The sequence below is a fragment of the Colias croceus genome, chromosome 26 (genome assembly GCF_905220415.1).
Source record: "Colias croceus chromosome 26, ilColCroc2.1".
NCBI lineage: Eukaryota > Metazoa > Arthropoda > Insecta > Lepidoptera > Pieridae > Colias > Colias croceus.
In genome coordinates this window covers 1,156,689-1,177,944 of record NC_059562.1, presented here as the reverse complement: position 1 = coordinate 1,177,944, position 21,256 = coordinate 1,156,689, and the positions used below count along the sequence as shown (strand labels likewise).

At 36.1% G+C, this 21,256-nt stretch overlaps 3 protein-coding genes across 4 annotated transcripts in view; 2 read left to right on the top strand and 1 right to left on the bottom strand.

The window, feature by feature from the left end:
* Positions 1–9,506, top strand: part of LOC123703471 (transcriptional activator cubitus interruptus) — a 96,134-nt gene extending 86,628 nt beyond the window's left edge. For both annotated transcript variants that reach the window (XM_045651471.1, XM_045651472.1), the window contains exons 15-20: positions 3,862–3,985; positions 4,801–4,914; positions 5,423–5,513; positions 5,906–6,070; positions 6,520–6,660; positions 7,165–9,506. In XM_045651471.1, coding sequence (XP_045507427.1) covers positions 3,862–3,985; positions 4,801–4,914; positions 5,423–5,513; positions 5,906–6,070; positions 6,520–6,660; positions 7,165–9,114 — 2,585 coding nt within the window. In that variant the 3' untranslated portion in view covers positions 9,115–9,506. The remainder of the gene's footprint in view (positions 1–3,861; positions 3,986–4,800; positions 4,915–5,422; positions 5,514–5,905; positions 6,071–6,519; positions 6,661–7,164) is intronic.
* A 7,583-nt stretch (positions 9,507–17,089) lies between these two features.
* Positions 17,090–18,592, bottom strand: LOC123703374. Its single transcript, XM_045651290.1, has 2 exons — positions 17,975–18,592; positions 17,090–17,245 (listed from the first exon to the last, which is right to left on the bottom strand). The coding sequence occupies exons 1-2, from the start codon at positions 18,590–18,592 to the stop codon at positions 17,090–17,092; spliced, it is 774 nt and encodes a 257-aa protein (XP_045507246.1).
* Positions 18,593–20,012: 1,420 nt separating this feature from the next.
* LOC123703373 (dual specificity protein phosphatase MPK-4-like) lies at positions 20,013–20,830 on the top strand (the record flags this gene model as incomplete). The annotated part of the gene is made up of 1 exon (XM_045651289.1): positions 20,013–20,830. A coding segment is annotated over one exon (735 nt), but the record flags the coding sequence as incomplete, so codon positions are not given.
* Between the last annotated feature and the right edge of the window lie 426 nt (positions 20,831–21,256).

Here is a 21,256-nt window from a genome sequence, read left to right as displayed (position 1 = left end):
GGAAGGAGAAATGTTAAGTACACGCAGCAGACCCAGCAGTACGTCAAAGTCCACAGTTGTGAAAGCGTTGCTGAAATCTAAAAGAGTAAGTACTGTGAGCTGCTTATTGTCCATACCAGCACGAATATCGTCAGTAACCTTGACCAGGGCTGTAGTCGTACTATGACCGGGACGGAATCCGGATTGGAAATCACTAAGGATATTATGTTTGTTCAGGAAAGAGGTAAGTTGCTGATGTATTATACGTTCAAGGACTTTGGATAGGAAAGGTAATATGGAAATTGGACGGAAATCAGAAAAGGAATTTGGGTTGGATTTTTTGGGTAAAGGGATGACTTGAGCATCTTTCCAAACAGTTGGAAATGTACCGGTGGACATGGAGAAGTTCAGAATGTGAGTAAGGGAGGGAATAATGATATCAAGGATGGGAATTATCATAGTACGGCTAACAAGGTCACAGCCAACAGCATTTGATGAGATGGACAATATGTGTTTCTTAACATCCCGTTCGGAGACTTGCTTAAAAAGGAAAGGAGGATAAGCAGGGGTAGGAAAGGTGGAGAGGTTTTTGAGAGTACGGTGTTTCATATTGGGGTCAAGCGAGGAGGATGATGTAAAGTGCATATTGAGCTGGCTTATATCGATAGTATTAGGAAAAGCATTAGACTCTTTACCAATCCCCAAGCTTTTCAGAAATTTCCAATTTGTACCTGAATCACCGCTCTCAAGGGATTTGTGGATATGGCGTCGCTGAGCGTCTCTACACAATACATTGCAACGATTACGTATCCTATTGTACTTTGCCCGCGCTTCATCCGTTTGTGCGGTTTTTAACTTAGACTTGGCACGGTCTCTTTTTAAGGAAAGAGATTTTAATTCCGGAGTAAGCCAAGGTGCCGGTGTGTGCTTCTTTTTGACAGGTCGGAGTGGCGCAAATTTGTCGTATAGATTTAAAACAAATGCGTTGAATAAGGAGACTTTCTCATCTATAGACTGCGCATCGAACACCTCTTCCCATCTAATGTTTTGCGCATCGCAGCGAAGCAAATTCACGTCCATTCCCCCAAAATTACGCAGCAAAATGGTAGACGGTTTAAGTTTCGGAGAATGGAGCTTGTAGGAAAGGTAAATGAGGTCATGAAAGGAAAAAGCATCGGCTGAACACTGACCATGCTTGGATATGAAGTTGGGTAAGGAGACTATCATTAGGTCAAGTAGTGAAGGATTGCAGCCAGGAAAGTAGTGAGTTGGATTTGAGGAAAGGGGATGGAGATTGTGGGAATTCAGGATGGAAAGCAGCTTATTACTACGGCTATCACCTTTAAGCAGACAAGTGTTGAAATCACCCATGAAAATTAAATGCTCATATTGGGGAGAGAGGTAATCTACAAGGGTTTCGAAGGAGGAAAAGTAATCTATGGAGAGAGAAGGACAATAAAAAACACCAAGAAGGATTTTAGCTTGCGGCAAAAGGACTTCAATAAGGAGATGTTCAGTGGAAGAGGCAGGAGGAGGTTGAGAGGAAGAGCAAACTAATTTAAAGGGAATGTGAGAGCGAAGATAGATAGCTACTCCACCACCGCCCTTGCCAACACGATCATTGCGTATAAGGTGAAAGCCGGGGAGAGAATAAGCTGAAGAGGAATGACACGGCTTGAGCCAGGATTCTGATACAAGGATGGCATGGATATTACTTGATATAAACGATGAAAGCATGTCGGGATAATGTGCCGGAATACTTTGCGCATTAATATGGATGGTATTAAAGTTTTTAGGGACTTTGTTGAAAAAGGAGTCAAGGGTAGCATCTAAAGGAGGGGAAATAGCACTGTGAAAACTATCATCACTACTGAGAGATGAATTGGACCAGTGTGAGAAAAGATCATCAATAATATTCAAATTTGTATCGACTGACATTTAAATATAAATAAATAAAATGTGTATATATATATAAATAATAAATAAGTTATATACTACAATTTATTATAATATATATAAAAATAATAATAATAATTATTATTATAATATAGATTAAAATTTATTATGCAAATATTATTTTATGCAAGTTCACGCTTGGTTACCTTGTACCCACCTTTACAATTTTAACAATTTAGAGCATATATTATATACCGTTAATTAACAAAATAAAAATAAAGTAAACTCAAAAATTAAATTTTAAACTTAAAAAAAAACAAATAACAATGAACAGTACGATTAAAGCAAGGAGTATAGAATATAGTCTATGGTAGTAACAACATATTATATGGCAATGACAAATGACAGACGACATTTGACAGCTGACATAAAGCAACAATTAACAACAACAAGTGACAGTCCAAAGTCCAAACAAAACAAAAATATTATAACATTTTGTAAATACCTCATATTATTTACAGTATTAAAAATAAGTTATGATGAAAGAAATAGATTCGATAGATTCAATAAGAACAACAAGTTAATTGAAATAATTAATGAGGTAGTCATAGGGAAAAGACAATTTAAATACCTCATATTTACAGTATTAAAAATAAGTTATGATGAAAGAAATAGATTCGATAGATTCAATAAGAACAACAAGTTAATTGAAATAATTAATGAGGTAGTCATAGGGAAAAGATAATTTAAATAGTGAGAGAAATTGAACATTGAATAAAACCGAACACCAGTAAGGACAATTACTTAGCTCTTGTTGGCCTTCTAGAGCGTGACACACCCCTGATGTGTTTAGAAGGGTCACCAGAGGATGTTGAAGCACTTGGATGAGGCTTGTTACTTTCAGCCGTACTGGTGGGGATGTTCTTGAGATCACCCATACTATCCACACGGTGGCGGACTCCGTCAGCAGCCATAACAAAGATCCTGCCATCCCTGGTCCAGCACTTGGGCACTCCAAACTGATTTCTGGCAGCCATGAAGATTTCATGCCGACCCTTGGTTAAGAATTCAGATAGGGTAATACCCGAACCCTTGAACTTTGTTTTGGAGGACCAGATCTTTTGTTTCATTTGAAGTTCCCGAAATTTGATAAGAACAGGTCTTGGTTTGCCTTCCTTTATTGAGCCCATCCGATGGCAGCGGCTGATGTCATTACCAGACAGTTGGGATGCATTTAAGTGTTTGGATATAGCATCAATGGTGACAGAGGTTGAGTTTTCGTCCTTGCCTTCGGGTATTCCGTGCACCAAAAGAATTTTACGCCTGTATTTCATCTCCAAGTTGTCGTGCAATTGAGTCAGAGCATCAACTTGAGCCTGCAGACACTGAAGCGAGGTGACAACGAACGCACGGAAAGCAGTGAAATCTGATGCAAGTCTTGATGGAGGACTAGCCAAGGATGAAGTAGTGCTGGTCTTCTGCAGATCGTTTTGGAACTCCATCATACGCTTATTAAATGTCTCAGACAATTGAGCAACAGATTGTTTAATAGACTCCATAGTGACAAATTAGAAGTGAAGTGAAGTTTATATAATATAGTTGAGATTGTATTATTTAAGAGCTCTTTTTATGTAGTTATGAAGGAAAAAGTACAGGTGAGTATTTTAGGGACTTTAAAGCATAGTTTAGTTGAAGTTATTAATATTATTTAAAAATAAATTTGGGAGCAATTTAAAACACGTGTTTATTTATTTTCTGCCTACCGCCGAAAAAAAGAATTAGTTCATTTTCATTTATATCATTCAGATCATTAATTTTATCATCACCGGTCATTACATTACTTTCATTTTCATAAATTTATGAATTTCATGAACTTCATCTCTTTCATTTTTTTTCATCTTGCTCAATAATGTCATCATTTTCATCCAGTTCATTCATTTCAATTTCTGCTGCTATCTTAAAAGAAAATTTTAAATTTGTTTCCAGGAGGCGGTGTGCCCGGTAGAACGGAGATCGGTAGCACGAACGTGGCGGTAGAATTGAAAACTGGGCTTCCCAATACGAGGCGAGATTCTGGAATTTCTTCTGGTAGCAGCCTGTACAGTGCTAGGTAATGTATTGATTTTATTCATTATAACGTAAGAAATAAAATTGTTAAATTTTTCTTTCAAAAATCAAGACCATGATTGAAATTAGTGCCGATTTTATCGTAACTTAATTCTACATGGTTCAGTTGCTCAGAAGATCCGTATAATTTATTTCCTACACTAATAGCCATTTCTATATTATAGAGTATCCACTTTCTATTTATATGAATATTGGTGACGCGAAGCTATCACAATTTCCTCTACTAAAAAGTTCTATCTGCGCCTAGAAGTTTTCAAAATTAATCCCACCCAAGGATACATCAATCAATACCCTAGTAAAATACCTCCAATACTCTATTTGAAGATAAATAAAGTGACAATCTTCCTACAACAAAGTCCTTAAATTATTAAAGTGAAACTTTTATTACATCGTCTCAAACATTTTGGTCTGTGTAGCGCATGTCGCGTGACGCACGATACGTACGATAATTATCGTACAAATACGATAATTTTTAGTTAAATAGTGTGAAAAAAAGTTTCACTTTACCGTGGTTTCATAAAACCACACAATATTTTTTAGTAAAATTAATCACACCACTATCCATAATCCCAATAGGTACTAAACTTCTAAAAGTCCTAGACCATAAAAAAAAAGACGTGTGTCACTCGGGGACTGCCGCGGTAAAGATATTGCATGCTATGCCTTCAAGCCACACCTCCGCCCGTCGGAGTGGGGAGCGTGAGGTTTTTCCGTTACGGAATTTCTCGATTCGGTCCCCGCGCTCAAGGCCCGCGATAGAAGCTATGCAATAGCTTAATAACCAATATTTGTTTGTAGATCATCCGACATCTCCCGCAAGAGCAGCCAAGCGTCCGTAGTGTCGGGCGCGGTGGGTGCGGGCAGACCGCCTCCCGCTGTGTATGATCAGCTCTCGCCTGATAGCAGCCGCAGGTATGTTCTTAACGTTATCAATAGAAATTTCATCATCATTATTGTAATTATATCGTTGTTTACCATCATCATTACGTATAGATATTGGTTTATCATCACTACTATCATTGTCATCATCAGTATCTATATTATATATTGATCAGTATCGTCTTTTTCATTCTCTTGTTCTTCAACATCAACTAGTAAACCACATAGTAAACAAATCAATATTTATTATCTATCCATATAAAATATATCTAATCCATAAAAAATCTAGTTTAATTGTTCTTCATCATCATCAGTCAATTCATAATCATTATTTTTATTATTTTTTTCTTTATAACAAAACCTTCTATGAGGTTTTAGCTCAGATTTTATGTGGCTAAGTGTGATTTTGTAGATGTTACTGTTGTTTTGAATTCGACATCATGCTCGTTATGCTTTTGCAAATAAGTATAACATTCCAAAAAGCCTTACTTAATGTTTCAAATTACCCGCCATAATGCTACAATAATCAATATTTTCACAGATCTAGTCAAGTATCGTGTGTCGGTTACGCGCCGCCTCCATCATCAGCTCTCGCCGCAGTACAGGCAGTCAGAACCTCGCAAGGCAATCAGGTAAATATAAAACATTTTTTTTAATATTTCATATAAATTATTACATTAATATGACTTTCATCTCCAAATTATTAGCTTGGAATCTTTGTACCATAAGAACAAAGAGAGTTTATCTAAATTCTGTTTAGCATTTAATAATAAGGCAAATGGCCATATAACTTGTATTGCATCGTATAAATAAATAAAAAAATCTTTCTGAATGCAATAGTTTATAAAACATAATTCTTCATCTACTTATTCTAATATTATAAAACTGAAGAGTTTTTTTTGTTTGTTTGAATTTTTCAAATCGGACCAGAACTTTCCTGAGATTAGCTCGTTCAAACAAACAAACTCTTCAGCTTTATAATATTAGTTTAGATTTTAGAGTAATATACCTTACATTTTTCCAGGCTGTTCTCCTCCGTGGAGTAACCTGCACAGAAGTAAGGGCAGAAGAATTAACCCTAGAGCTGGACCCCAACGTGCAAGTGAAAGAAGAAGCCAGAAGACTCTCAGAACAGTCCAACCTGAGCGACCAGCAGTACCAACCGTACCCTTGCAGTAATGATGATGTGGTTAGTAGATTACCTAGAACTAGATGTAGTCAGATATCAAAAGAAAATAAATTATGGATATACCCAGATAATATGAGATATTATAAGATAATATGAGTTATTAGAAGATAAAATAAATACTAGAATATGCAGATAATATGGTAATAGATACACCAAGTTAAAAAAATAAAAAGTCGGTTCACGTAGATGATAAAAAATACTAGGAATTAGCAGATAGTATGGTGAAATATACACCAAGCTTAAAGAGGTTAAATAATTAAAAGTCGAATAAAAAAATTGAGTTCAAAAGGTCGAGATTCCAGTATCGAGCTCCAAATAGGTTAAAAAATTTATAGATTTTTCTTCAATAATGACTCTAGTACATTTTTTGTTAGAGTAAGATAGAAGAGACTTTCTTTTTTGGCAGTACTTCTTCCAAAATTACAAATATCTCTAATTTCCTCTCCCAGGGTGATGTTCCATTCCCGTTCAAGACAGAGGAAGACCAGGACGCCGTCAACTACAAGGAGTCCCGCTCCAACTCCACCACCACCGTGGTGATCACCACTGCACAAGTTCACCATCCCAACCAAGAGGTTAACCTGGAACAGGTAATTATTTTTTAAGATCTAATACATTTAGAAATCTTAAGAACTATCACGAAAAAGAAAATTCTAAATTACTCATGATCAGAAAGTAGATTTTAAATTAAAATTTTTAATATTTATTGATGCATCCTTCCTACTAATATTATAAGTGCGAAAGTTTGTGAGGAGATGTGTATGTGTGTTTGTTACTCTTTCACGCAAATTCTACTGAACAGATTGCAATGAAATTTAGCACTCATATAGATGGTAACTTGGATTAACACATAGGATAGGTTTTATCCCGGAAATCCTACGGGAACAGGAACCATGCGGGTTTTCTTTGAAAACGCAGGCGTAGCCGCGGGCTGAAAGCTAGTATAATATAAATTTAAACATTTTTTTACAAACAAAAAAACAATTGATCAACGTCAATTTCTATTATTAGTTAATAATTAATAACTGCATTTAATAATAAACTAAACATTTAAGCTATGAAACATTATTAAATCCTTTATTTTGTATCAACAGGTTGCTGAAGGAGAAATGGTGGAAAACAAGCTGGTGATACCAGACGAAATGATGCAATATCTTAACCAATCCATATTGGGCACCGACACGGCACCAGCTAACACCGACTCCAAGGAAGACAAGGAAGAAGACAGTGCAACCAAAGAGAACATACCCACAGACATTCAGAACGCAAACAATTCCTCTGACAAAATCAGTGATGTCGCCACTAGTGACGATTCTCTACTCAAAAATCTTGGTGCCATAGGTAGTGATCTCAACATAAGTGATATACAAGTCGATTTAAGGTCATTAGATGTTAGTATGTCTGGTAACAGCGGCTCTCTTTTAGCTAAAACGCCGGACGATAAGAACCCGCCGTTGCAGGAACAAGTTATTCCTGAAGTTGTTAATGAGAATTGTGAGAAAGAGTTTAATTGTAATAGACCACCAGCGAGTCAAGCTTCGATACCGAGTAATCCCTTACAATCATTGCAATCCATGACTGCGAATCAAACAGAACAATCCAATAGGATGCGAATGAACAACCCCTTACCTCAAAAGCAGACAGCAGTTACAAAAACAAACGTACAGACAACTATGAGTACGAATCTCCCGCACGGCATGTTAAGTCCGCAAAGTCTACCTCACAGTACGATGAGTCCCCAGAGTGTGATGAGTCCCCACAACATGCCCAACATTATGAGTCCCAGTGCGTACAATGTGATGAGTCCCCAGAGCGTCATGAGCGTCATGTCCCCACAACACAACGCTATGAGCCCGCAAAGCATGCAGAGTTTAATGAGTCCCCAAATGCCGAACCAAATGGTGATGAGTCCCCGCCACAATAACATCGGCAGTCCGATGTCGCAAAATCTAAACAGTCCCATGATGAACATGGCGAGTCCCATGAGCCATGGCATGCCGAGTCCCATGCACCCAGGGCTTCAAAGCCCTATTACGAGTCCTATGATCCAAAACATGACGAACATGACCATGAACATGCCGTCTCCTCAAAATCAGAACCAAAACGTCATGATGAATATGAACGCAAATACTCCACAAATGACACCTTACAACAATCAGAGACAAAACTGCAAGATGCCAAACAAAAACTACAACAATGTTCCCAAACAGTATCCTAACCAAAACTTTAACCAGGCATACCCAATGCAAAACCAAATACCGCAGCAGAACATGCAATATCCGATGATGCAACAATTTAACCAGAACCAAATGCAACAAATGCCTATACCACAAACGCAGATCCAATACAACATGAACTATCCCCAGAATTACGTGCACCAGAATAACCAGATGCATCCAATGCAAATGTCCAGATCATCTATGATGAGCGTAGATAACAGCGGGAACATGAGTAGAGGCGCTATGAATAGTTACTGCGAGAACCAATGTCCACAGCAGAACATGCAATACAATCAAAATGTGCAATACGCCCAACCACCTCCCTACAATTCTGTGAACAACGTTATGGGTCCACCACCCCCTAAAAATAACCAATACAACCAATTCTACCCTCGAAACCAATGGGAATACAACCAATACAACAAACAGATGCAGAAATCTATGCAAAACTCGATAAACATGTCAACAGGCAGCCAAAAACCTGTCAACGGGATGAGGTCCATGAACCAAATGAAGAACGACCAAACAGACTGTAGTATGAACAGTTTGAGAAGCCAAAACCAACCGAGTGACGTCCAAGTGTGGGATATATCCCAATCTCAAATAGACGCGTCAAACAACAGGAAAAAACAGAACAGCATGCGACAGGACACGTATCAAAGGACACTAGAATATGTGGAAAATTGTGAAAATTGGAAAAGTTCTGAAATGGTGTCAAGCAGTACACATCCTTTACAAGGCGGGGATAACATGGTTGTAAACGACTTGCAAACTTCGTTATCTTCGTTTTACGAAGAGAATCAATATTTACAAATGATACAATAGTTTATGAAATTAAATATGTGTAGTTATATTTTGAATGCAATGAATTTCTGTACAATTTTACATCTAGCAATATTGTTGTTTGAAAAATATGTCTATGGTGCTAGTTATGTCTTTGAATAAATTTTCCGCCTTTTATATTAAGCGATTACATTACATAAATGTTATAATACGCTTTTGTACACTATAAATAAATACTACATTAGAAAATGATCAAGTAAACTCAAAGTTTTTTAAGTTTACTTTTCAGAAATATTCAATTTGTATACATTTCTTCTATAGGTTTTTAAAAACGTTGACATTTTATTATAATGATGAATTTATTTTGTATTTCACGTCGTGCTAGCACAAGTTTATCTATACTAATATTATAAAGCTGAAGAGTTTGTTTATTTGTTTGTTATCGAGGAATGCTATCATCACGCTACGACTAACAGGAGTGGAGCCACGGGGAGCAGCTAGTATTTCTATAAATATCCAATTATGTACAATTGTAAAGTACATTTAGAATGTTTAATGTTTTTTTTTTCTTACGGATTATTGTAATTGAAATATAATTCCCAGTGTAGGTAATTATTGAAGTGAAACTTCTTTATCAGGGCTGGAAAAAAAATTAGTGTAACATTTTTTCGTTACGCGTGACATTTTTCCGTTACGCGCCATCTTTTTCTTATCCCTACCACGCGTGATTCGACGTATTTCTGTAAAGTTGCATAAAGTAAATTATTTTTTGAAAAATAAGGTCATAAAGAAGTTTCACTTCACACACAAGTTGTGTACACTAGTACACGCACACATTTTTTTAGAAAATATACAATGTTTATAAGACATATTGTGCCCAAATGGTAAAATATTTCATACATAACTGTAATTTTCATATACGTTGTTTCCATGGTGCATCAAAGGTTGTTAATAAGTATATAGACTGATTAATTATTATTAGAAATATAAGTACATATGTAAAAGACACGCACAGGTTGTATATAAATTTGTATTTACGTCTTCCATCTAGCATTTTGTAAAATTGTAAATAAGTCTTTTTTTTAAACTTCGATTAACTGGTGCCTTGTTATTGTAAGTGCCTTGAGATTATTATGTACAAATACTTTTTTAAACATTACTGTTAAGCTTTCGTTAAGTAATATTAAAGCAATATTGTCAATTTAGAAAGTTGAATCTCTTAGTTTTTATTGTATTGAGATTATTAGATTTATTTAGTTTAGTGCAAGTATTGAATAACGCACAAATAATTGTAATAGAATTAATGACGTATTTTGTAATAAATTATTGTTTTTACTGTTTGTAAAGAACACATTAAGCTTAAACAATATTTTAATGAAAATAAATTTTTGAGTAATTTTTGTGTTTTTGTTTTACCCTGCTGTTTTTCTTTTTAATGAATAATCTTCACGAGTTAGATTTTTAATTCCTACTCAAAGTAAATAAAATATGTAGGTAATCAACATAAATTAATTCTAACTCTATTTTCACGTAAGTTTATGGGAACAAAAGCTATACTATGTCCATAGTTCATCATTCAAAGACTTGAGAAATTCTGACAATCAGTTAAACACTTGTTGTCTACGACGTTAATAAAAACATGATTATTCTTTTTCCTTTTCCTCCTCATTCATGAAACTATGTGTTATAGAAAAGTGGGGATGAGTTCAGTAAAAAGTCGAATTGTACCTACTTTAGCAATCTTTACACGATAAAAATTAAATATTCCTTGCCTTAAAACAAGCTCATTATAACTGTAAGTACCTAAACAGTCAGTTTATATAATATAATATTTATCAATGTAATGAATTAGATAGTCCGTAGATACAACGTAGAGATACAAGTCTCGTATTCATAAAGGTAACCAAAAGATGCATTGAAAATAAATCCTTAATTTATTCTGAGATAAATAAATAAAGAATTCCTTAAATTTTGCAGTATTTTCGAGTAATAATGGAAGAAACGCCGTAGACGATAAAGCAAAAATATCATTATTCGTTCGCATACCGAACGTACGTCACGCATGAATTTAAAATAGACGCGATTATTTTTGAATATGTTGCCAGCAGACGTTCAATAAAATGAATAATAAAAACTGGACAAGTGTGTTCTTGATAGATTAATTAAAGTTCCGTAGGTTTTGCTTGGAAATCGAATTTAGGAATAAAGATTTGAAAGAATTGATAAACCACCGAATTCGAACCTTTTCATAGCCAGTAAGTCAAACTGTTCAATCTAACAACTACATCGACTAATTGAATTTGTTTTTAAGATTTCTCAAGGTTCTTTTGAGTATAATATTTTTATATTAACACAATACCTAGGTATATAAACGGACTGACAAGACATTTTTTTTATAAAAAGTTTATCTATGTCACACATTAAATGAAATTCAATCAATTGTGATGAATTACATAATAAATCAAAATCTTTTGTTGCAATAATTATCGATATCTTGTTTCCGAAGTTTAATTTTAGAGCTTTTTCGAGCTTCCTGCGGAACGCTAATACGTCATAATCTAACTTTTCTTTTCAAAGCAACAGGACGGAAAAGTCACTCACGATCGGTAATAAAAGCATTTTTTTCTTGTAAATTTGCTTTTTTCACACATTACATTGATCATAATATAATTTTCACGTTGACTAAAAAATACAAGTTTTTATAGAAAATAGACTTCAAGTGACTTTGTTTAACCAAATATTAAATGAAACAACATGATATAGTTTTACTTTTGTTTATTGAACATATTTATATTATCCAGAGAAAATTGTAAAGAAGAACTGAATCTATCAAATTACAATAAGAAGTAAATAAAAATCTTTATAGGTTTTTATTTACTTCTTATTACTAGATACATTAACGTCATACTTAAGGGGGGTTAGGCGGTCAGCGAAAATTCAGCTATTCGGGCCTGAGGTAAGCGGTGAGGGGGTCCGCGTTTAGTATGGAATCAACGTGCTCGAAACTAAAAATCGTAAGCGCCATTCACATTTTTATCAAAAAATGAATGAAAATATTTAGTATTTTCTAAATCTAAAACAGTCACGAAATCGAGAAGGTAAATGCCTATGTACTTGTGATTTTATACGAATTACTATCGTAAAATACGGTTGTAATGAGCATTTATATGATATTTTAGAGGTAACTTCAGGATTTTTTTTTATCGAGCAAAATTTTTCCAATCGTGTTTTGGAAACAGTCATCCCATCACACATACGTTCTGTAATACATATTAGAAATTTCAGTGCGAAAAAACCTCAATATTTTCAATTATAGCTCATAGAAAACAGTCCATTTTTCCGTGTTCACCTACTAAGGGCCCTTAATACTAGATATGATGTTGCATTTTGATCGAGAAAGAACTAACATAAAACGATTTCATCTATGTAAAAATGTTTTAAGATTTTAATGACACAATACAATCTTTATGAGACTCAGATAAAAATGAAAGCTTTTTAAATACCAGATCTAAGAGAGTTATAAAAATAAATTAGAGACTAATAAAATTGAAGAACAGGTGGATCTGCAGAGGATTGAATTAGACACTAGTCATAACAATATCACAATAACCTTAGACAATAACATAATACACATTGCTAAAAAAATTACATAATATATTATACCTAAACCACAGAATACATAATAGTAGCTAAACGCTCCTAAACTAAAGCACATAATTATTTTTAACCCATGAATGTCCATGTATCTTTTTCCGTAATAGTAACACAAATATCAGTCTAGTCTCTAGATTTACAAAAATGAAATCGGCCTACATTGGGACAATATTATTGTAATAATCTATACTAATATTATAAAGCTGAAGAGTTTGTTTGTTTGATCGCACTTATGACTGATTTTTATGATTTTTTAAACGTATTTGTTTAATATAAGTAGGTTGAAAAAAATATCGCTTCAACCCATGAAATTATATTAATCCCGTATTAGTACCATAATTAATTTGTATCCAATGATAGTATGTTTCAAATGTCTCCTTCTCTCTAACAACGAAAGAAAATTTCTCGATATATCTGCCTCAGTCACACTAAAACACAAGGTTCACTAATTAAACACACGATATTGTACACTCACCTTTTGCATTCAAGAATTTTCTCCAAGCTGGCAGAGATTCACTCAATGTCGTCTTGGATATAAGCGGTCGACCTAATTGTGATATTTAGGTCAAATCTAACCATACTTCGGGAAATTATTTGTTTTGCTAGCGAAATTACTCAGTTTATAAACTTTTTCGTAGATTTATCTGTAGCACATGTTTGTGTTAGCATTTTACTAAAATACAGCTATGTTTTGGATAAAATATAAACTTAGATAATATTAAGTAGCACCTATTCTAGATATCTACTGGAAAAAACCTTGTTCTCAAGAATTAGTAACTCCTTTACATACTGTCCCATAAATGGTACAGCCTGGTACAGCTTTTTTAATTACAATATTTTATCGACTACAATATATCCTTCTCGATAAAAAACGCTTTGAAGAAGATTCATAAAGAAGAGCGGGCGCGCACGAGCAACTTAGTTGCCCGGCAACTATTTTGTCTCTGTCGCTGTCTCCTCGCAAAGTTTTGAACGATGCGCACACGAAAGCGACAGCAACGCAACTTTTTCTTTAAAATTTTCTGCATTTATCAACATGGATTTCGAAGAGACGGTTGTGGTCTGTGCTCTTGTCCTTAGAAACCGAAGACGGCAGCGAAAAAGGCAATATTGGGTGCACCCATTATGGAGTGAGAGACTGACATTGGGGAAATTCCATACAATGTTTTTAAAATTGAGAACATTTCCAAAAAAATTTTTTTAGTAATTAATAATATCAATATCAATCTTTTTTATTTTTTACTTTTCCGTTTTTGAAGTCGGTTGTTTTTAACGAAGTTATTTTTATTTAATACTTTTTAGTGTATTTTTCAACACGAATCAAACGAGCCCAAACTCGATAAAGTTGAGTCAATATATTACTAAGTTCCTATGGCCACTGTAGCGGCTTTATATATTTAGGATAGCGGAAATTAAACACCGGATTGACAACCTCTTTATATTTGAGCCAATTTAAGACTGAAGTACAATTAGTGACACAATACATATTAATGTTATATGATGCATGACCTAATACGTAAGCTGTAATGTGCTGACGGCACATAGCTTTCCCCTAAATTTGAAAAAAAATTATACATTGAAAAAATTTTTTTTAACATTACTTAATTAATATTACTTGTATAATATAATAATCATCACAAACATAAAAAATAATCTTTATACATCAATAAGCATGAACTTTAAATTTCTAATCACAAAATTGTCTAAAAAAATCGCAAAAGGTCTATATAATAAAATGTGTATATAAAAGTGTATAGCAAAAAACAACATTATACAGTTAAAAATGTAAATAAAACAATAGAAATAAATGTAAAAATAAAATTGAAAAGTTTATATAAACATAATGCATTAATAAAATAAACATGTACTTCTAATTACAATTTAAATCTTACGACAGGTTTAACAATGCGACCTGATCGTGTTACAGTCGGCAAGTTGTTTACATTAGGCGCTTGCGCTACCGTATTCGGACTATAATAATTGTCATCAATGTTTATTATAAAGGCTGGTTTAAGTCGATCAATACTAATTATGTTCTCTTTGTCTGCCTGTAATATTTTGAAATATTTATCATTTCTTTCCAAAACTTTGTAAGGTCCTTGATATGGAGGTGTCAGCGATTTAACCATTTTGTCACAACGTACAAATACATGTGTGCATTTTTGCAATTCCGGGTGAACAAATATATTGCGTTTACTGGACTCTCTTTTAGGAACTGACGATATGTTGTGTATTTTCTCACGCAGTTGGCTAAGGAATGTTTCAGTCTCGGAAATATTAGGCTTTTGCAGCTGGAAAAAATCTCCGGGTAATCTTATTGCTTCACCATAAACCATTTCGGCGGCACTTGTCTGAGTGTCGTCTCGTAGACTCGCCCTTAGTCCAAACAAAACAGATGGTAATTGTCCAACCCAGTCGACTGTATTACCTCTACACATAAGAGCTGTTTTTAATACTCTGTGCCATCTTTCTATAGCACCGTTCGCTTGCGGGTGATATGCACAAGTCCTTATCTTTTTAATACCCATTCGCTTTGATAAATTTGTAAATAAGCTTGACTCGAATTGTCGTCCTTGATCGGTAGTTATCCGTATAGGACATCCAAACCGACAAATCCATCCTGTATAGACAATTTCAGCTACAGTCTCTGCTGTAATATCTTTTATGGGAAAAGCTTCTGGCCATGAAGTACTTCTGTCGATCATGGTTAGAATGTATCGATAACCATTGCAATATTGTAAAGGACCGACGATATCGATATGTAAATGCTCAAATCGGTCGCTTTTCGTAAAAGTTCCAGTAGGTGAAATAGTATGCCTATGTACTTTGGAACGTTGACACTCTATACATGCACGTGTCCAATTGGTAACATCTTTGTTTATAGATGTCCATATAAATCTGTCTCGCAAGAGTCTTCGTGTCGTACGTATGCTAGGATGACTAATTCCATGTATGGCGTTGTAAGCCGATATACGAAATTCTTCAGGCAAATATGGTCTTGCGTTTTGCATAGTTACATCACAATACACTGGCATGTTACTAGGTGGTAAAATTATCTTTTTAAAGTTTAGATTTTTCGATTGTAGTAATAATTTGAGTTCTTCGTCATTTTCTTGAGCTTTAGCTAATTTTTCATAATCGATGGGCGATGGCATATCTATTGTAGCTATCCTTGATAAAGCGTCAGCTACTACATTTTCTGATCCGCTTATATGCTCGATCGATGTACAAAATTGCAGTATGAAATCGAGATGACGTAATCTTCGCGGCGTATCATTTTTGCTGATTGTATTATTTTTGAATGTATGTATTAAAGGTTTGTGATCAGTATACACGGTTAATGGTCTGCCTTCGACCATATATCTAAAATGTTTTATAGCCATGTATATAGCTAGCAACTCTCGATCGAATGTACTATAGCGTTGTTGCGCTTCGCTTAATTTTTGCGAAAAAAATCCGAGAGGCTTCCATGAGTTTCCTTCTCTCTGTTGAAGTACTGCACCGGCACATGTGCTAGAACAATCGGTCATGATAGCAATAGAAGCGTTTGCTGCGGGAAATGACAATGTAACGGCACTTTGAAGGTTTTCCTTACATTGCTCGAAGGCTATTGATGCTTCCTCAGTCCATAGTATCGGAGTTTTATCTTTCTTGCCGGCGTTATGTATATACTGATTAAGTTTTGATTGTACTTCTGCAGCGTGAGGTAAATGACGTCTATAGAAATTTAGCATTCCTAGAAATCGTCTTAATTCTTCGACTGTTTGTGGTTTTGGGTATTCTTTTATGACATTGACCTTATCTTCCAATGGTTTTAATCCTTGTTGTGAAATGTTAAATCCCAAAAAACTTAATTCCGTTTTGCCGAATTCACATTTTGATAAGTTGATAGTGATTCCAAATTCGTTCAAACGTTCGAAAACCATTCGTAAGTGTTTCGTATGGCTCTGGTGTCCTGATGATGCAATGATGACGTCATCGATGTAGGAAAATAAAAATGGAACGTTTTCCTCGCTTTTCTCGCCATTACTATTTTCGGAATCAGTTGGAAAATGAAGGTCACGGAACACGACGTTGTTTAAAAATCGTTGGAATGTCTGCGCTGCATTTTTCAGACCAAAAGTCATTCTTTTGAATTCATATAAACCAAAGGGTGTAGTTATAGCTGTTTTCTCAATATCTGATTCGGCGACACCAATATTATGATAGGCACGTTGCAAATCTAGCCTTGAAAATATAGTTTTTCCTGCCAATAGGTATGTACAGTCTTGTATACGCGGTATGGGATATCGGTCCGGCTTAGTTATAGCATTTAAGCGTCGATAATCTCCACAGGGTCTAATATCTCCGTTCTTTTTCATTACTACATGTAAAGGACTGGCCCAGCAACTTTTTGAAGGTTGACAAATCCCCATCTCTTGCATTCGCTGAAATTCTGCGCGAACTTTATTGTATTTGTCAGGCGGTAGAGGTCGCGGTCGCGAAAAAACGGGTGGGCCGCTTGTTTCGATGTGATGGACTATAGAATGTCGTGGAGTCTCTATGAAACGCATTGGCTTAGTTATGTTCGGAAATTGCGATAACAGATCACTATATTTATGATTAAAGTCGATTGTGTTCACTGGTATATGTTTACTCAAAGTTACTGAACCGATTACACATAAGTTTGTAACTGTATCAATTAATTTTTGACGATGAATGTCCACTAAAAGTTTGTAATGTCCTAAAAAATCAGCACCTAATATTGCTTGTTTCACTTCGGCTATAATAAAAGTCCACCGGTAAGGTCTACGTAATTTTAAATCTAATGTAAGTGTCTTTACACCATAAGTCTTTATAACGCTTCCGTTAGCAGCGTATAACTCGTAATTATCGCACTTCGGTCGCTTATGCAGAGTTTTAGTTACAGGTATCACTGATATATTTGCTCCCGTGTCAATTAAAAAATTTAGTCCCGATGTTCTATCGGTAATGTTAAGGCGGTGCGATGGCTTAATAGTGCAAATCTCCGCCTGCGATTGCACTCTTTCTAGTTTTCCTGCTGTTTAGTTTTTTTATTCCAAGCACACGGCTCTATACATTTGTTAGCTTTATGATAAAATCGCGCGTGGTAATAACAAAGACTGTCGGCGCTCCGCGGCTCACGCCGTATCATGTTACGTCCCCGGGATTTTGAACTAGAGCGATTTCGATAGTTATAATTTCGTTTTTTATGTTGCAATCTATGAATGTTCTGTAATTGCATCACTTGCAGAGTCAATTGAGCTATTTGTTCTTGCAGCACGGTAACGGTATCAGCTGACGTCGACGGTTTGCTACTAACCTCCGATATTTGATTAGGTCTTATATTTTCCATAATTTTATCTGCAATCGTAGCTAAATTTTCCAAATCTTTTACGTCGGTGACGGCGAGGACGGAGCGTACTGCGGCTGGAAGATGACCTTGCCACATGATACTCAGCGTTTCATCAGGAATTTTTCCGCGGGCCAAATCTCGCATGCGCCTCAAGAGTTGAGAGGGTTTTTCGTCGCCAAGGTCGATTTCGCTCAAAAGTTTTTGGAGTTGCCGGTTTTCTGATTCTTCATACACTGCTAATAATCTTGCTTTTAAGGTGTCATATTTCTTCGTTTGGGGCTGCTGAAGTAATATGTCGCTTACTTGTTGAATGACGTCTTTTCCCAATTTCGTGACGACTAAGTTAAATTTCGCCTCGTCGCTTAGTTTTTGAGGTGTTAAGATGGCTTCACACTGCACAAACCATAAGCGAGCTTGATCGCACCAAAACTCCGGTATTCTAGATGATACTGTTACTGTTGCTAACTCGGACGCTGGGTTTGCTGACGGAGCTCTATTTTCAGTTGTCATTTTTATATTCTTATGGCTTCGTGTAAAGTCCGGGGTCACGAAATACGTTGTCAGGTTGTCGTGTTGTCAGGCGTTGTTGTTTGTCAGGTGTTGTTGTCGGGGTCACCAAATTGTAGCGGCTTTATATATTTAGGATAGCGGAAATTAAACACCGGATTGACAACCTCTTTATATTTGAGCCAATTTAAGACTGAAGTACAATTAGTGACACAATACATATTAATGTTATATGATGCATGACCTAATACGTAAGCTGTAATGTGCTGACGGCACAGCCACCTTCCGATTCCATCATCAAATCAGCTCTATGTCATGATAATGTTTCATCGCTATCCAATTTACATACGTATACAAAATTTCAGTTCAATCGGTTACCTGGAAATGAATCAAAGTTACTTGCTACATTTCAATTAAGTCATCGAGTTCAGACAAAAATGCTCACAAAATAAAAACTACTGGGCTTATCCGAATAAATTTTATGGGACCAATCCCACACCATTCTGCATCAAACAAAAAAAGAGTCACGTAAATCGGTTCAGAAACCTCGGAGTAATCGGTGTACATACATAAAAAAAATATACCGGCCGAATTGATAACCTCCTCCTTTTTTTGAAGTCGGTTAAAACTACTGTGTACGAGAATAAATACGTTGACATAAATACGTATTATCGCTACGCCGGTTACGCGGCAACTGGCCGGCGGCCGCCGACAGGCAACATTTTTGTCACCGTGCGCGCACTTGCATTGAAACCAATAGATAGGGCGACAGTTGCGTCGCGGGCTTGTCTCCGAACCCGCGGACAAAAAAGTCTCCCGGGAGTTGCGTCGCTACGTACGCGCACTTTCATACTAGCCCATGGCTGGAGAGACAAAATAGTTGCGGAGACAAAATAGTTGCGGAGACAAAGTTGCTCGTGCGCGCTAGCTCTAAGAGCCAGCGCGCACGAGCAACTTTGTCTCCGCAACTATTTTGTCTCTCCCATCAATTGTATGGGGAGTTGCGTCGCTACGTGCGCGCACTTTCATACTTGCCCATGGGTGGGAGAGACAAAATAGTTGCGGGGACAAAATAGTTGCGGAGACAAAGTTGCTCGTGCGCGCTAGCTCTTAGAGCCAGCGCGCACGAGCAACTTTGTCTCCGCAACTATTTTGTCTCTCCCATCAATTGTATGGGGAGTTGCGTCGCTACGTGCGCGCACTTTCATACTAGCCCATGGGTGGAGAGACAAAATAGTTGCGGATACAAAATAGTTGCGGAGACAAAGTTGCTCGTGCGCGCTAGCTCTTACATAGACATGATGCAGACAAAGAATAAAACAACTTCAAACCTTAAACGCCACAATCTAACCATTAATGTCACGTCAAAATCCAAAGTAAACATAAGTTAAAAAATATAAAAAAACCCAACAAAAATTAATCATGTGAACGAAACAATTGTTATGAAAGTGTCAGAGGTCTACTGACTGTGATGTTCAGGAGTGCGTTACTTGTTGCCCTCCTCACTATACCCATACCACATCCCGTGGTTGCTTTTACAGGCCTCAAACACTGGTCCAGGAAAGCGTTGTACAATAAGATAGACCTCTGCACCCAATCCTGCTACAGCCAGATCATTCCTGGCCTCTACTTGAGCAATGCCACAGCGGCCGCGGACCGAAATGTACTTCGACAGCTTAACATCACCCACGTCCTCACGGTTGAAGCCCGCCGGCTACCGAAATCAACTTTCGTTGATTCCAACATCTGCACGCTGTACATTAGGGCCAACGACACTCCTCAAACCAATCTCCTACCCTACTTCCCAATGGCCAATGCTTTTATTGAGGAAGGACTGCAAAAGGGCAACGTCCTTGTTCACTGCCATTTCGGAGTATCACGATCGGCGACGTTAGTGATTGCGTACATCATGCAGAAGTATAGTCTAAGCTTTGAACAGGCGTACAATTTTGTACGGCAGAGGAGAAAGTTTATAAACCCGAATCCAGGGTTTGTAAGTCAGCTGAAGCAGTATCATAAGATGAACTATGACGTCAATGGCTTGCATAGATTCGAGGCTTATATGAATGTAAATGCAAGAAGGCATAGATATAAAATTGCTTCCCTTGCAGCTGTAGTAGTGGGGCTTATTCTTCCATTAGCAGTGATGGTTGGTTGACTATACTTGCACTGACGACTGTATTACAATAAATATACCAGTTTGTTTTATACTTCTTTTACTTTCAGGGTGCTATAGTTTAAATAGAAGATTGGATACTTTTTTGTAAATATACATTTGCTATTGTCTCAATAAAGTTGATTGTTCATTATTTTTCTTTGATAAATTGTAGTTCCTAGACATAAATATATTTATTTATCTATACATATAATAAATCTGTAGAAGGGTCAATTCTGTACATTGAAAATATTGAAAAAATAAATAGCAGGGGGTGTTACTGGATCGATACCAAACCCAAATATGTGTTTAAAAATTTTTTTGTCTGTCTGTCTGTCTGTCTGTCTGTCTGTCTGTCTGTCTGTCTGCATCACGTGAAAACTAACGGTTCGATTTCGATGAAACTTGGTATAATTATACCTTATTATCCTGGGCGTATAATAGGATACTTTTTAAATAAAATACGTAGAAAAAAATTAATCTTTTCAGTTTTATCCATAGACGTTGTTCTG

What these genes read in the sequence shown, in the direction of transcription:
- LOC123703374 (XM_045651290.1), bottom strand. Translation starts at nt 18,592, where the DNA reads ATGACAACTGAAAATAGAGCTCCGTCAGCAAACCCAGCGTCCGAGTTA. An exon ending in TAGCTCAATTGACTCTGCAA is followed by an intron (nt 17,246 to 17,974) that starts GTGATGCAATTA and finishes GACATTCTATAG; the next exon opens with TCCATCACATCGAAACAAGC.